At 50.0% G+C, this 13,056-nt stretch overlaps 4 protein-coding genes across 4 annotated transcripts; 2 read left to right on the top strand and 2 right to left on the bottom strand.

Annotated features, from left to right (window-relative positions):
• Positions 1–1,580: 1,580 nt before the first annotated feature.
• Positions 1,581–3,650, bottom strand: M431DRAFT_77755 (hypothetical protein; the record flags this gene model as incomplete). Its single annotated transcript, XM_024922614.1, has 2 exons — positions 1,581–3,334; positions 3,392–3,650. 2 exons carry the CDS (start codon positions 3,648–3,650, stop codon positions 1,581–1,583), a joined length of 2,013 nt encoding a protein of 670 aa, XP_024777797.1.
• A 1,480-nt stretch (positions 3,651–5,130) lies between these two features.
• M431DRAFT_505679 (hypothetical protein) lies at positions 5,131–5,781 on the top strand. The gene has a single exon (XM_024918674.1). The coding sequence runs from the start codon at positions 5,469–5,471 to the stop codon at positions 5,757–5,759; it is 291 nt and encodes a 96-aa protein (XP_024777796.1). The 5' UTR covers positions 5,131–5,468; the 3' UTR covers positions 5,760–5,781.
• Positions 5,782–9,905: 4,124 nt separating this feature from the next.
• Positions 9,906–12,523, top strand: M431DRAFT_14700 (hypothetical protein). The gene is made up of 5 exons (XM_024912742.1): positions 9,906–10,911; positions 10,969–11,104; positions 11,163–11,269; positions 11,324–11,718; positions 11,799–12,523. The coding sequence occupies exons 1-5, from the start codon at positions 10,008–10,010 to the stop codon at positions 12,174–12,176; spliced, it is 1,920 nt and encodes a 639-aa protein (XP_024777795.1). The 5' UTR covers positions 9,906–10,007; the 3' UTR covers positions 12,177–12,523.
• On the bottom strand, positions 12,314–12,750 carry M431DRAFT_78114 (hypothetical protein; the record flags this gene model as incomplete). Its single annotated transcript, XM_024922653.1, has 2 exons — positions 12,314–12,532; positions 12,616–12,750. The coding sequence occupies 2 exons, from the start codon at positions 12,748–12,750 to the stop codon at positions 12,314–12,316; spliced, it is 354 nt and encodes a 117-aa protein (XP_024777794.1).
• Between the last annotated feature and the right edge of the window lie 306 nt (positions 12,751–13,056).

Below are 13,056 nucleotides of genomic sequence, written 5' to 3'. Positions count from 1 at the left end.
CCTCCTCCTCCTCCACCAAACGAAAAACCCCCCTGGCCCTCCGCTCTCCGCACTGCATCCCAGCTTTTCCCTTCCTTTCGTCCCATCTCTCCCTCAACGCACGGCATATCCACGTCCTAAAACGCTCGGCACCTCTCAGTGCAACACGCCTTGCATACGGCACACTTCGCCGTAGCAACATCGTCACTCCTCGCCTTTGTTCCCCGTCTCGCCTCATCATCATCCTCCTCATACAAGTACACGTTTGTGATAATGCATGCCAAAGAAACTCCATGCCATCGAGTGTGATTTCTCGGGCATGATCCGGTCCAATCACGTTGACCGCACCAAGTTTCCGAGATGCCGTGAGACGTGCGTCCGTCCGCCTTAGAGACTAAAACCACCCAACCCCCGTAGCCAAATATAGTTCCATGTCTTAGATAAAACACCAGATACAGATTATACGACAAGCGAGAAAAAAAATCGGTGCAGTGACATGACAGGCAGGGTGGGCAGCGAATGGCGTCAGTGGTCCCCCCCTACAAGCTGTCAAAAACTAAGACTCCAAAAACTGAGGCCATCACGATCACGCACAACCATTTGCATGCCCGCTAATGCAGCGCCCGACGTTGCGGCCGAATCCCACGCTTTCGTCGGCCGACACGATGATCCAAGGATTTACCACCGCCAAACATTAGTCATGCAGCAGATCCATCACTGCCCGAATGGGTTACAATGTTTCGATTTGATAGAAATGCAGTAGTCAATCCTCGGCTCTTCAAACCGCCGCTATCTACCTAAATCGTAGCTGTACTCGTACACATTATCTGTCTAATGCACTAAAATACAAATCCAATGCTTTTATTCTGTTGCGGCACCCGCCATCATCCGCCCGCTAGCTGTTTCGTTTCCCATGCCCAGGCCTCGTCTGTTTCAGGGCCTTGGACTTGTGCGTACAAGTGCCTGTCTTTCGAGAAACAATCTATCCCTGCTAGGGTGCCTCGAAATCCAATAAGCAAAACTGGCCATTTTCCTGACTCGAAAGACAAAAAGAAAAATATTACAATGAAAAATAGAAAAAGAATTGAAATAAAAGAGAGTTATAAAAAAAAAATTTGTAAAAAAAAAAAATTTTTTTACGAACAAATGAGAGGCAAGAATGAAGGAATATATCAAGATAGAGCAGTTTGACAATTCAACAATGTGACGGGTCAATTTCCGGGAGAGCACTTTCGCTTGCCCCGGCAGTCTAGCGATTGATGTATGTAGTGTACTCCATATCGTGTAAGAAAACGCTTTAGCGCACGCCCAAGTTGGCCAGCCGCTGTCGCATCACGGTGTTCAACCGTGTAAGAAATAAACATTAAACAAAAAATATCCATGCAGTGCTAGGCATGACACGTAGTAAGCGAGTGACTGATGCAAGAACAAAAATGGCAGGTTCATGACCGGGTATCAATGGCTCTAGGCACAGGGCCAGGATGCGTCTATGCAAAGGAGTGACGAGAAGAAGACCGAATCAACGCCGTAAAAGGCATAAATGAGTGAAAGAATAGAAAGAAGAAGAAGAGTAAGAAGACTTGGTGAGAGTGAGAAGAAGCTTATTTCGGCTTAAAGACTGCACTGGTGAGGAATATTTCAGGTTCCTTTGGGATGTCCTTGAGAGGAGGAACCGGTGCAGGCGGGGACGGCGGTACGGGAGAGTGGATAGCCTTGGTAGCAGTGGGCGGCTTGAAGAAGAAACTCTTGGGCAGCATCGGCGAGGGGGCGAGAGTGGGAGAGTCAGGCTGGGCACTAAGCCTAAAGTTGCTGCTTCTCGGCACTTCATGTCCTATTTGCAGGAACTCAGACTGCTTTGCTTCGGGCTCGGGTGCGGGTGCGGGTGTGGGATTTGGCTCTGGCGCGGCAGACTCTGGGATGGGACTGGGCTCAGGGATGGCATTGTTCATCCTGATGATCTCGTCCTCGACGTCGGTCAGGAGAGCAAAGAGTTCATCGCCGGCGTAGATGCGGATGCTCTCTCCGTCGGAGCTCTTCATGGTAGACTTTCGTGATAGGTCGACCTTGTTTTCAGGTACAACCTCCTCGGCAGGCAGCTCAAGAATCATGCTGGGTACTTGAGCTACTACGCGCAGAGGCGGGGGTGAGGCACTCTCTGGGCGGTTGTTGAAAGTCGTCTGGGTTGGGCTTCGTGGCGGCGTGGCAATATCCTGGACCACCCGTATTTGTACAGGCGAGGGCTGCTGTACAGGTGAAGATGGCCGCCGCTGCTGTGGCGGAGGGCTCTCCTTGCGGACAGACAGGATGGCCGCCGCAGCAATATGTTCAAGCAACTTCTGTCGAACGCGTGTGCGCCTGTTCTCTGTCCGCTCGAGCTTAATCACCCAACCGTCGATGGAGGCATCTAGCTCGGCCAGCGCCTCCTCCTGTCTAAGCATGGACTCAGCAGTCAATCTGGATCCTCGCATTGGTGACCGAAGATACTGGCAGATACGAGAGTGAAAGTTGCGGCGACCGTTCCTCAAAGAGTTGTAGGTGCGGCGAAGGTACTCTGCGCGTTCATCGAGCCGTCGAAGTTCTTTGGACAAGCTTTCGACATCTTCAACACGCAGCACCTCGAATCTCTCGGCCTGGCCAAGAGCCTGCTGGCGAAGGATGCCCAGATCGTTGGCGCTCATTTGGCTGACAGCCTTCTCTGGCTTGTAGCCTGAAGGAAGCTCCTCGAACGCACGCTGCTCGGCGCTCTTGGATCGCTTCTTTTCGCCATTGCCTGGGTGAGAGTTGCTCTTCTTGTGTTGATCCTTTCGCTTCCTTGGTCTACCTCTGTCTCCCTGAGATTCAGAGGCAAATCGCCTATGACTATATGAGCTATCTTCAGCTCGGTTGGCACTCAATGGCATACGAGGCTCCCACTGCTTAACGGCAGAACTCTTCTCCATAATCGATGCCGAGACAGGAGTTGGCAGTGTGTGAGCCGAGGTAGCCTCTGTGCTAGACGAGCTGAGAGGGCCGCTGGAGTCCGAGGTAGAGCTGCTAATAGGAGTCAGGTACTGGTTGATACCAGTACCCAGAGGCGTCTCAGCCTCGAGATGTGTCGGAGGGGAAGGCTTTTGCGCGTATTGCATAAAAGACAGCTGCAGTTGCTCGGGTTCGGGAATAACCAGGGGTGCCAGTCGCTTTGGTGAAGGCAAGCGAGGAGGCTGAGCGTCTATGAGTCGTCTCTTGATCTCGATCTGCTTGGGAGGTGCGTATATCGCTCTACCGAGAATCAATGGCGGGACTGCATCTTGTGCTGCTCCGTCTTGCGGAGCACTAGAAGAACGTTCTCGCAGCGGTGGTCGGCCCGGGATTGTTGCTATAGATGCTAGTTAGAGCGGGAGTGTTGGATGCTGGAGAGGGGACGGGATCTTACGAGAATCCATGGTAATCTCCTGGACCGTTGTCATCGGTCCCAGTTCCGGGATGGTGACCTTTCGACGCCGGCCAATCGTCTGTTGGTTCACCTTGATTTTCAGCGCTTGAGTAGCACCTGGCTTCTCGTTCCATTCGCTGTTCTTGTTCATTGCCATTGCAAAAGCGGTCTCGGGGTCCACCGAAGCACTGCTGTTAAAGCTAGGCGACTGCCTCCCCTTGGGGAAGAGCTGATACTTCCCCTGTCCCTCTTGCTGCATCTTTCTAGAATTTGGCTTTTCGTTGTCTGATAGAGCCGCCAGCGGCGTTGACTGAGATGGCGGGTGTAAGTTAGTTGTATATAAGAAAGGAGAGAGTGTGCTTACGGAAAGCATTTGAAGAGCAGGTGAAAACGGCCTCGACATTGTACTGTGTCCAGCCCCGTTCATGCAGCCAACAATATGATCCATTACTCCTATGAATCAAGGCAGAAGTCACCGTGTGTAGAGGGAAGACACAGTCATCCAGCTCTCGGGTGAGATGAGAAATAGCAATTCGCCTCAGACGACAGTGCTACACATTCAACATCCTCAACGATTCTCCCATCCGGCAAGAAGGAGAGCAAGGCATTGGGAACAAGGCGAAAGAGGGTATATATCTACGCTACTACCGGGACGACGGAGCCTGGAAGAAGGACGCATTGCACTCAAAACGAGGGCCTGCTAGGCTAGCGTGGAGAACATGGATGGCCTCCCTGTTCGTCTTCGCTTGCACCCGACTGTGAAGGGGGAACCCACAGGCACCACCACAACCGAAGGGCCAGGAGAAGGCAGCGGGCCCTAAAGAGCTATAGCTCGAGTGTCAAGGATATGATCAAGTGTCAAGGATATGATCAAGTGTCAAGGATATGAAAGGTGCTGGCTGTGACACGGGTGCATTGGGTGGCTGTACAAGTACCATGCCAGACCAGGCGGAGAGGCACCAGGGTCAAGCTTGCTAGGCCCGTGTTAGAGTAGAGTAGAGTAGGCTGCGGCGGAAGCTTCAAAAGAGGCATAGACAGGCCGGACCCCTGGCTCGAGGAGCTCCAAGTACGAGTGCCTGCACAGCTGCACTGCATGGCATGGCGGCCAGGAGTCAAACCGCTAGGCCCCTGGAAAAGACGACCCGTTCTTCAGGTTGGGGCGTCTTCCCCACCGCGCTGGGATATCCTTGCCTGCCATGATGTTCGCCCGCACCAATCCGATCTGTCGGGCGATTGCGTTTTAGCACCGGTATTCGGGGTGTGCTAACGCGAGGGAAGAAGCACGACGAAGGCCAGGCGAAGATGGGAAGAAAAAAGATAAGGCCCTGTTTGATGGGTCTAGCGCCAGTGGGGGTTTGGTTTCAGGCGTCAGTGCTTTGCCTCTGCCTTGCTTAATGTTGTTTGCTGCATGCCTTTTTGCTCTCTGCTCTGCCGTCCATGTCTTCTGTCAAAGGATTCTGGAGGTGGGCAATTAGCGACACGTGAATGGAGGCACATGAGACGGCGAAGCAGTTCCTTGAGAGCCTGATGGGAGCAATCAGGGACTCTGTATGTGTATGTGACGAGATTAGATGGCGACATCGGCAAAAAGAATTGGCAGCCTTGTACAGTGAACGGGAGAAAAATAAGCCTGAAAGCCAAGGCGTCAAATTTGAGACATTGGACGACAAGGCTCCGGGGTTGCACGTGTTGCGCGAACCGGCCCCTGGCGAACCAAACGGTGACTCTGCCCTGACCTTCCCACTCTGTATAGAGGTCCAAAGCCGGTGCGAAATCACATCAAGAGCCAATCTAGAAGCTTCAATATTGGAGTGGCCAACTAAGCGATATCCAGCAGCACCTAGCAGGGCCTCGACTCTCTCCAATCTCCACTCCGACCTTGGCCAGTCACCGTTAGCGCGTCACAGACTCAGCCTTCTCTCATATGGATGTATGCGATGGCAACTTTCCGGGGGGGAGGGGGGCGGAAGTTGCTGTGCGTTTGCTCGAGCTGCTTTGCGGCGAGTTTCCCTCTTTCTCTCTCTCTCTTTTGTTTCGTAAGCGAGCCATCTCGATAACTATGGAATAGCGCAACGGAATGGCCAAGCCATTGAGTGCACGTTGGGTTGTGCTCCTTCGTCTTCGTCTCTCCTCTGCCTCGCCACTGGGGGCTGCTGAAGGAGTCTGCAAGTCGATCATCTGCCTCTTCTTGGCCCCAAGGTGGCATGGAATCAATGGTATGAGGCTGCAGCCTGTCTCAGATTGGACGCAATTGTCCAATCGTTTTTTATGTTTCCGTAATGTAACAGTTTCAAGATTGCCCTATGATGTTTGTGTCTCTCTTTTCTCGTGGTGCAAATCTGCCCTCTCAGCCTCATCGCCCCCATGAAACACAAACCTCTCAAGACGGTCATCTCCAATGATTACCTATAATTGTGTACGTTGTTAACAAGGCTATACGTAGTTATTCTTTTTAGGTGTGCTAGGCATTTTGACAGATTTCAAATGAGGCTTTACTAGTGTACATAGATTCGCTCAGCAACGATACCGCCCTTCTGGCGTATCACGTTTACATGCTTCGCCCACTACCCTACATAGTTTGTCAATTACCAATTCACTGTTCGATGTTTTCTTTGATACACGGCATTCCCGATGGGCTCAATATTGTGCTCATGTAGTTTCGTCCAAAATAGAGTCTCGTAATAGTTGATGGTCGTTGTGGAGGAAATCTTGGCGATTACTTGGCGATTTCGCCCTACCATGTCGAGTTCTTCGTCTATTGTACATCATTGTACGCCTATGCATGTATATGCACAGACTCTACGGAGCAGATCTTGCAGATGGAAATGAAGATCCAATCCGAATAGGTCACAAGAGTCATGATACCTGCCAATTTTCAAACCGCACCTACACATCCCGAAAGTGTATTCCAGAAGCCGTCTCGTCTCCGTCACATCGTAGATGGATGGATGCAAATCTTGTGATCAACGTTTGGTGATGCACACCCTCTCGTACACTACCGTATTCTGATGCAAGGCACCGTTTCTCGGTGCTAAACGTAGTATAGTCGTGTGCAGCCACGCTGCGTCGGTCCTAAACCTGATACCACGTCTTGTCATGCACGCACGTCACTGCATAGGCACATGTTGCAAATCTCAGCTCCGTAGTTGCGAATTGCGACACAGCGTTTTGTTTTCCAGGCACAAATTCTCCGCCTGCACAGACTCTTGTTTCTAGAGGTAGGCATGCGTCAAGCCTTGGCGTATTCTCCGCTGCGTCTTTGTCAGTGCGCGGAATCGAAAGCTGCAGGGGTCAGGGATTCTAGGCCAATTCCAGAGAATCTGCACATCGGCCCCGTAACGTCTTCCTTTCAACGTTCACAGGCGTCTGCTCTACGTAATTGCCACCGGATAGGTCTTTTTCCGAGCGGAATTCTATTTCGGATATCTCCGATAGCTAATTACTATGCTTATGCATTGCCAATATTGGGTGCAAATCTCCTTTCACGATGCTTTTCGGAGATTGAGCCAAGACCCAAGCATTTTCCCATCTTACAATGATTTTTTTTTTCCAACCAAAGAACATATTGGAAGCAATTTGCATCTTCATCTACTGAGAGCTTCTTGAAGGCAAATCCTGCTCCCGTTTGTGTTCCGGTTTGGAGTATATTGATCGAGAGTTCCAGTTTCAATGCTGTTTCAACCCCTGAACCAACTCCTGCTTACAAGCGTTTGCTGCGGGGAAACAAGCCCACATGTAGGACCAATTGGGCTTTTGTTTCTCTCTTTGCCTTGATCTTGTTTGATCGAGCGGGGGAGAAACAGGAAGATTGTGCGTTCTCAGAGGGTTGGGATATTGTACAGTAGAACTTGGTAGCCGTTATCCAAGGTCCACCATGAGTCCGATGCCCGGCCCCACTCGCCGCCGATGTTGGTGGAGGCTCTTTTTTCCAGCCGCAAAATTCAACTTTTCTACAGTCACTGCGATTAAATATCTAAGCTTGTTTACAAAAGAAATCTATTCATAATAATATAACTCTATTACCAGTGCATTTCCAGCAATAGAGAGAATACGTGATATTGACGAAATCTCCAATAGCCTCAAGACAGATCCGAACCGGCGCCGGCCGGTTTGAACTCGCCCCGTGCTCAGCACTAAGCCCAATGGCGTTTCTACCATCAATGGACGAAGGTTTACAAACAACAGTGCGGCTCTGACTTGGCCCGGCTGATGCCATGTTTCAGATCTTGGGTCAAACGCAGTGCGTTCGTTGCGTCCACCCACATCGAATCGACTCCACAGCGCCTTGACCTTCAGAACAGCAGAGGATTCTGCAACGCATCCATAAAACAAGTAGGGTGGTATAAGGCTGCTGGTGGATGTAAGATGGAATTATCTAGAAAATTGACTTGTCAAAAATCCATTTTCAGCTTTGTAACATGATTCCGTGATGGGTGGCACATTGCCGGTACTTCTAAGTATAGTACAATCGTGCAAAGACGTCTTATGTGGAATAGGACTTCGTCAATATCCGAAAAGGAGCTCAAAACTAATTGTAAAACAAGACAAAATGGAATTGTTTACCTTTTCAACTTGCTGATAATTTTGTTGGACACTGGGTTCCATTGGAGCAGCCACAACCTCGTCGGCATTGCATATGCCTGGATATTATCCCCTCACCACTGTAGAACATCACGCATGCATTATATGGATCGTGTTTGCACATTAAAGAGTATTTGTTCTAGACTTACAATCTTCATCCAGATATCTCTAACTCTGCCATCTATTACTCTTAGACGCTCTGAAGTCTGGCACTTAAGCATATTATCTGGCTCATTGTCCTGTTTGGAGGCGTTGTGCATCATTTCTTGGCTGACAGATAATTGCCTATTTTGAGGCAATGGGAGGATTGGACATTCGTAATGCTATATGAAGCAGAACGGGTGTTAGAACAAGGTGGCTGACAAGACAAAGGATGTACCTAGTCTCAAACGCCTCTTTAGAGAGAAGTCAGGAAAGCCAATCAGCTCATCTCAAGTTCAATAACATATCCAGCCCAATAGCATGACTAGATAGCAAACAGCCTCAATCTACTGAGATATACCCATCTCGCTTTACCAATACGTTCTTCTCTTCAATTAAAGGCGTAGCTTTTGACTCCTCAGGGTACTGACTAGATACCCTACACTCATATCTTGCTGTAAATTTTGAGGGTTAGTACCCATACTGGTTGGAAGTAAAGTAGGAGAACATTATTCACTCTGAAGGTATACGAATCAAAGCTGCTCGCCAAGTCTGTCAAGAGGATAGACACTTTCACAAACCCTTAGGTCAGTTGTTCAGGTCTATAACACAAGTAGCCACCTGGTTTGAGGACCTTGGGGGGGTTGAGCAGCATGAAGTGCTCTTCATTTTATGATAATATGACTGCACAGATACTTGGGTGGTCGAGACCTAGAACTACCTCTAACTTAGAGTGTGAAATTGATGCCTCGGCGAAACTCTCTTTTTGCGGTTGGTGGCCAAGCAACTTGAGTAAGATCATGGACAACGCGCAAACCCGTCTACATCTTATCTGACTCTCTCGTTGTTGGCTTTTGTAGCCTCATCAGTCCACAGAAGTCTTCGGATGAAGCTGAGTGGGAATCTAAATAAAATTTTATGTTCCCATGTTTCTAGTATTAGTAGCGTCTCGACTAAACGTTGGGAAAATTTTCTTCTCCTTTTACCACTCAGAGACTACATCCACATCTACACCCCCTCTAGTACACCTTTGTCCGTTAATGCACTTGTGAACTGCAACAGTAAAATCTTCTCTGGCTTTGAGTATACTTACAACAGAGTGGACTGAGCAAGGTGTTTGGACGCAGAGTAATGTACAAGCTGAATCATTGTTCACTTCATCACTGACAATGCACTCTTAACATGGACACGATACGCGAACCGTCCGATCTGACACTTGCAAAATGTTTCCAACAAGGCGTCTGCGGCTCCGCATCACGTCCTTCCGGTCCCCATTCTCGTCAATTTTTCATCGCGTCTAGATTGAAACGATGGGCTATGTTAGGGTACTTGTCTGTGGATTTGGCACCTCGAGTGCTCAGTTCAGCCGCATGAAACAAGAGACCACCCCCGGAATGGGATCCTTTGTTTCCTTCACAGACGCTTAGCGGTCGTTTCAGGTGCCCAGTTGGCGGGGAGCGGCTGAGAAGCCGATTGTTTCACAGCTGGTCTAGTGAGTTGACTGGACTAAGACCGATCTGATAGAGGTGTTGTGCAAAAAAAAATTGAAAGAGAAGAACATCACAAGTGTGTGAAAAGTCGTGATGAGTTCCAACCGCGGCAAGCATCACATCACATCACATAATGCACTTCACACCAAATGCAGTTGTATGGATTGAATTGAATTTCGCTGAGCCGAAAGAGCCCACAGTGGAAACTCAAAAATGTTCCGCAAAGTGGTGCGGCACGTGATGCTCCTCGAATAGGAACTGTACACCGGAGGACCTTTTGCAAGCTTGCTCGTCGTTGTCAACGAGCTCGAATTCGAACTCGGCTTGAGTCGGTCCTTTTGCCCGCTCCATCTTGCTGTCGAAAAAACCCTCGACTTTGTGCTTGAGTTTGTGCTTTGTGCTACATGTCGTGGTTCTCCCTCCGAGCTGGTCTTTTTCGCAGCACGAATCGCACCATCACAAGCTACTACTATTCAAGGCGGGGCTTTGCAACAATCAACAACACCATGGCTGGCACTCGCGATCCCACCACCCTGTCCAACTACGGCGCTTGGCGCACAAGGCACACCACCGCCAACTTCAACATTGACTTTGAGAATAAGCGCCTCAAGGGATCCGTTGTGCTGCAGCTGGAGAGCCAGACCGACAAGGAGAGCAAGGAGATCATCCTCGACTCGCGCTTCGTCAACGTCTCGTCCGTCAACGTCAACGATGCTGCGTCCAAGTGGGAGCTGAAGCCTCACTCGGATCCCTTTGGAGCGCCGCTGCATGTGCAGGTTCCCGATGGCGCGGCCAAGGGCGACATCGTCAACCTGGCCATTGAGCTGGAGACGACCAGCAAGTGCACTGCCCTTCAGTGGCTGACGCCCGCTCAGACGTCCAACAAGAAGCACCCGTACATGTTCTCTCAGTGCCAGGCCATCAATGCTCGCTCCATCTTCCCCTGCCAGGACACTCCTGATGTCAAGTCCACCGTCAGCTTCAAGTTCACGTCCACTCTCCCTGTTGTTGCCAGCGGTGTTCCTGTTGGTGACCACACTGCCACTCCCGGCGTGGAGAAGGTCTATGAGTTTGAGCAAAAGGTCCCAATTCCGTCGTACCTGTTCGCAGTTGCCTCTGGTGATATCGTTGCTGCCCCCATTGGCTCCCGCAGCAAGGTTGTTACCGGCCCCAATGAGCTCAAGGGCTGCCAATGGGAGCTCGAGCGAGACATGGAGAAGTTCCTGGAAATCGCCGAGAGCATCGTCTTCCCTTACAAGTGGGGAGAGTACAATGTGCTCGTTCTGCCCCCCAGCTTCCCCTATGGAGGTTAGCATCACCTGTGCATCAATCAAGCTTCTGTGGCTGTTCTGACACTCATCTTAGGCATGGAGAACCCTATCTACACTTTTGCTACCCCCACCATCATCAGCGGCGACAGGCAGAACGTCGACGTCATTGCTCACGAGCTTGCCCACAGCTGGAGCGGTAACCTTGTATCCAACGCCAGCTGGGAGCACTTGTAAGTATCATGAACTGCTCATTTGAGATTTATCAGATTGATCTAACAAATACGGCAGCTGGCTGAATGAAGGCTGGACCGTGTACCTGGAGCGACGAATTGAGGCTGCTGTCCACGGCGAGCCCCAGTTTGACTTTTCATCCATCATTGGATGGAAGGCCCTCGGTGAGTATACACGTTGTAACTGACGTACGTGAGCAAATCTGACATGAAGTTTAGAGGACGCCGTTGCACACTTTGGCAAGGACCACGAGTACACCAAGCTCATTATTAGCCACGACAACGTGGACCCTGAGGATGTCTACAGCACTGTTGCTTATGAGAAGGGCTTCCACTTCCTTTACTACTTGGATCGCCTCGTTGGCCGAGACAACTTCAACAAGTTTATCCCCCACTACTTCACAAAGTGGGCTGGCAAGTCTCTGGACTCGTTTGAGTTCCGGGATACCTTTGTAGACTTCTTCAACAACCTGGGTGACGAAGAGGTCAAGCAGAAGGTGGCCACCATCGACTGGGAGAGCAAATTCTATACCCCTGGCTTGCCTCCTAAGCCCGAGTTTGACACCACCCTTGCTAACCAATGTTATGAGTTGGCTGAGAAGTGGAAAGATGCTGTGAGTCTTGTCTTCACTCTCCCCATTCTTTCTCCTTCACCTTTTTGAGCCGTCTCATGCTAACGTTGCGAAATAAATAGTCTTATGAGCCCAGTGCCAAGGATGTCGAATCCTTCTCCTCCAACCAGAAGATTGTTTTCCTCGAGAAGCTGCAGCAGTTTGAGCCTCTGAGCACCGAGCGAGCCCAGCTCCTCGGCAGCGCTTACGATCTCCTAAACACCCAGAACGTTGAGCTCAAGTTTGCCTACCTCCAAATCGCCCTCAAGGCCAACGACAACACCAGCTACCAGAAGACCGCCGATTTGCTCGGAAAGGTCGGCCGCATGAAGTTTGTTCGACCCTTGTTCCGCTCCCTGAACAAGGTTGATCGCAGCCTTGCCCTGGAGACCTTTGCCAAGAACAAGGAATTCTACCACCCCATCTGCAGGGGTATGGTGGAAAAGGATCTGGGTGTCTAATTGCCTCCTATTTATAGCAAAGAAGTAAAAAAAGAAGAGAAAAGAAGGACGTGGAACTCTTTTTTTCACCCATACGCGTAGTATACCTTGCCGTGATACCATGTCTATTTTGCAATATACGTGACGATTACTACTAGTTACTCTAGCCAATATGAGGCCTTCATGCCTTCCGACCACTTTTGCCCCTCTTTCCTCTCAAATTTCTCCAAGCTCTGGACATCTGCTGCGCCAAAGTTGCCGTACAAATGCGGGAACCCGTCTTCCCATTTCAGCGGGTCCGCCAGCTTTGCCAGCTCAAGCTTGATGAGCCACAGCTCAGTCGCCTCAGTAAAGAACAAGTCGGCCGTGTTTGGGACCTAGATTTCCGCAAAGATCAGACAAGGAAAACATTCTAGCCACGTAACCAGTTTATAGCAGTGAGATTTGTTGGATTATCTACCTGCGTTGCCGTGCTTAGGTGAACGAAGCCGTCGTTTGCATCGAGCTGTGAGAAGGGAAACTGCTCAGGCAGCGGGTCCTGAGGGGCGGCGGGCAGAATCTTGTAGATGAACTTGGGGGGATTGGCGGCAGACATTTTTAAAGCGAAGACTTGCTTTTTGCGGTGAATAATTGGCCAGGCGAGGATGAGGTGAGTTGATATAGAGATTGATGTTATGAATGGAAGAAAAGCGCCGATGTCAGCTTATCAGGTGGCATAGTTGCAGGAATGCGGGGCAGTGTGTATGCATTTACTGAGTTATAATAGAGTTAAATTAAACCAAAAATGAATTGAAGTTAAGAGGTTGGCCAAAAGCGATGAGAAACTGTCTGCAATCACAGCCAAATTAATAGCTACTGTAATGAAACTTCCAATAAGATCTTCTCACAACTCTTGAGCTTT

Source organism: Trichoderma harzianum, assembly GCF_003025095.1.
Source record: "Trichoderma harzianum CBS 226.95 unplaced genomic scaffold M431scaffold_3, whole genome shotgun sequence".
Lineage (NCBI taxonomy): Eukaryota > Fungi > Ascomycota > Sordariomycetes > Hypocreales > Hypocreaceae > Trichoderma > Trichoderma harzianum.
This window is presented reverse-complemented; position numbering and strand designations above follow the sequence as displayed.

What these genes read in the sequence shown, in the direction of transcription:
- M431DRAFT_505679 (XM_024918674.1), top strand. Translation starts at nt 5,469, where the DNA reads ATGGCCAAGCCATTGAGTGCACGTTGGGTTGTGCTCCTTCGTCTTCGT.
- M431DRAFT_14700 (XM_024912742.1), top strand. Translation starts at nt 10,008, where the DNA reads ATGTCGTGGTTCTCCCTCCGAGCTGGTCTTTTTCGCAGCACGAATCGC. An exon ending in CATTGGATGGAAGGCCCTCG is followed by an intron (nt 11,270 to 11,323) that starts GTGAGTATACAC and finishes CATGAAGTTTAG; the next exon opens with AGGACGCCGTTGCACACTTT. An exon ending in CTGAGAAGTGGAAAGATGCT is followed by an intron (nt 11,719 to 11,798) that starts GTGAGTCTTGTC and finishes CGAAATAAATAG; the next exon opens with TCTTATGAGCCCAGTGCCAA.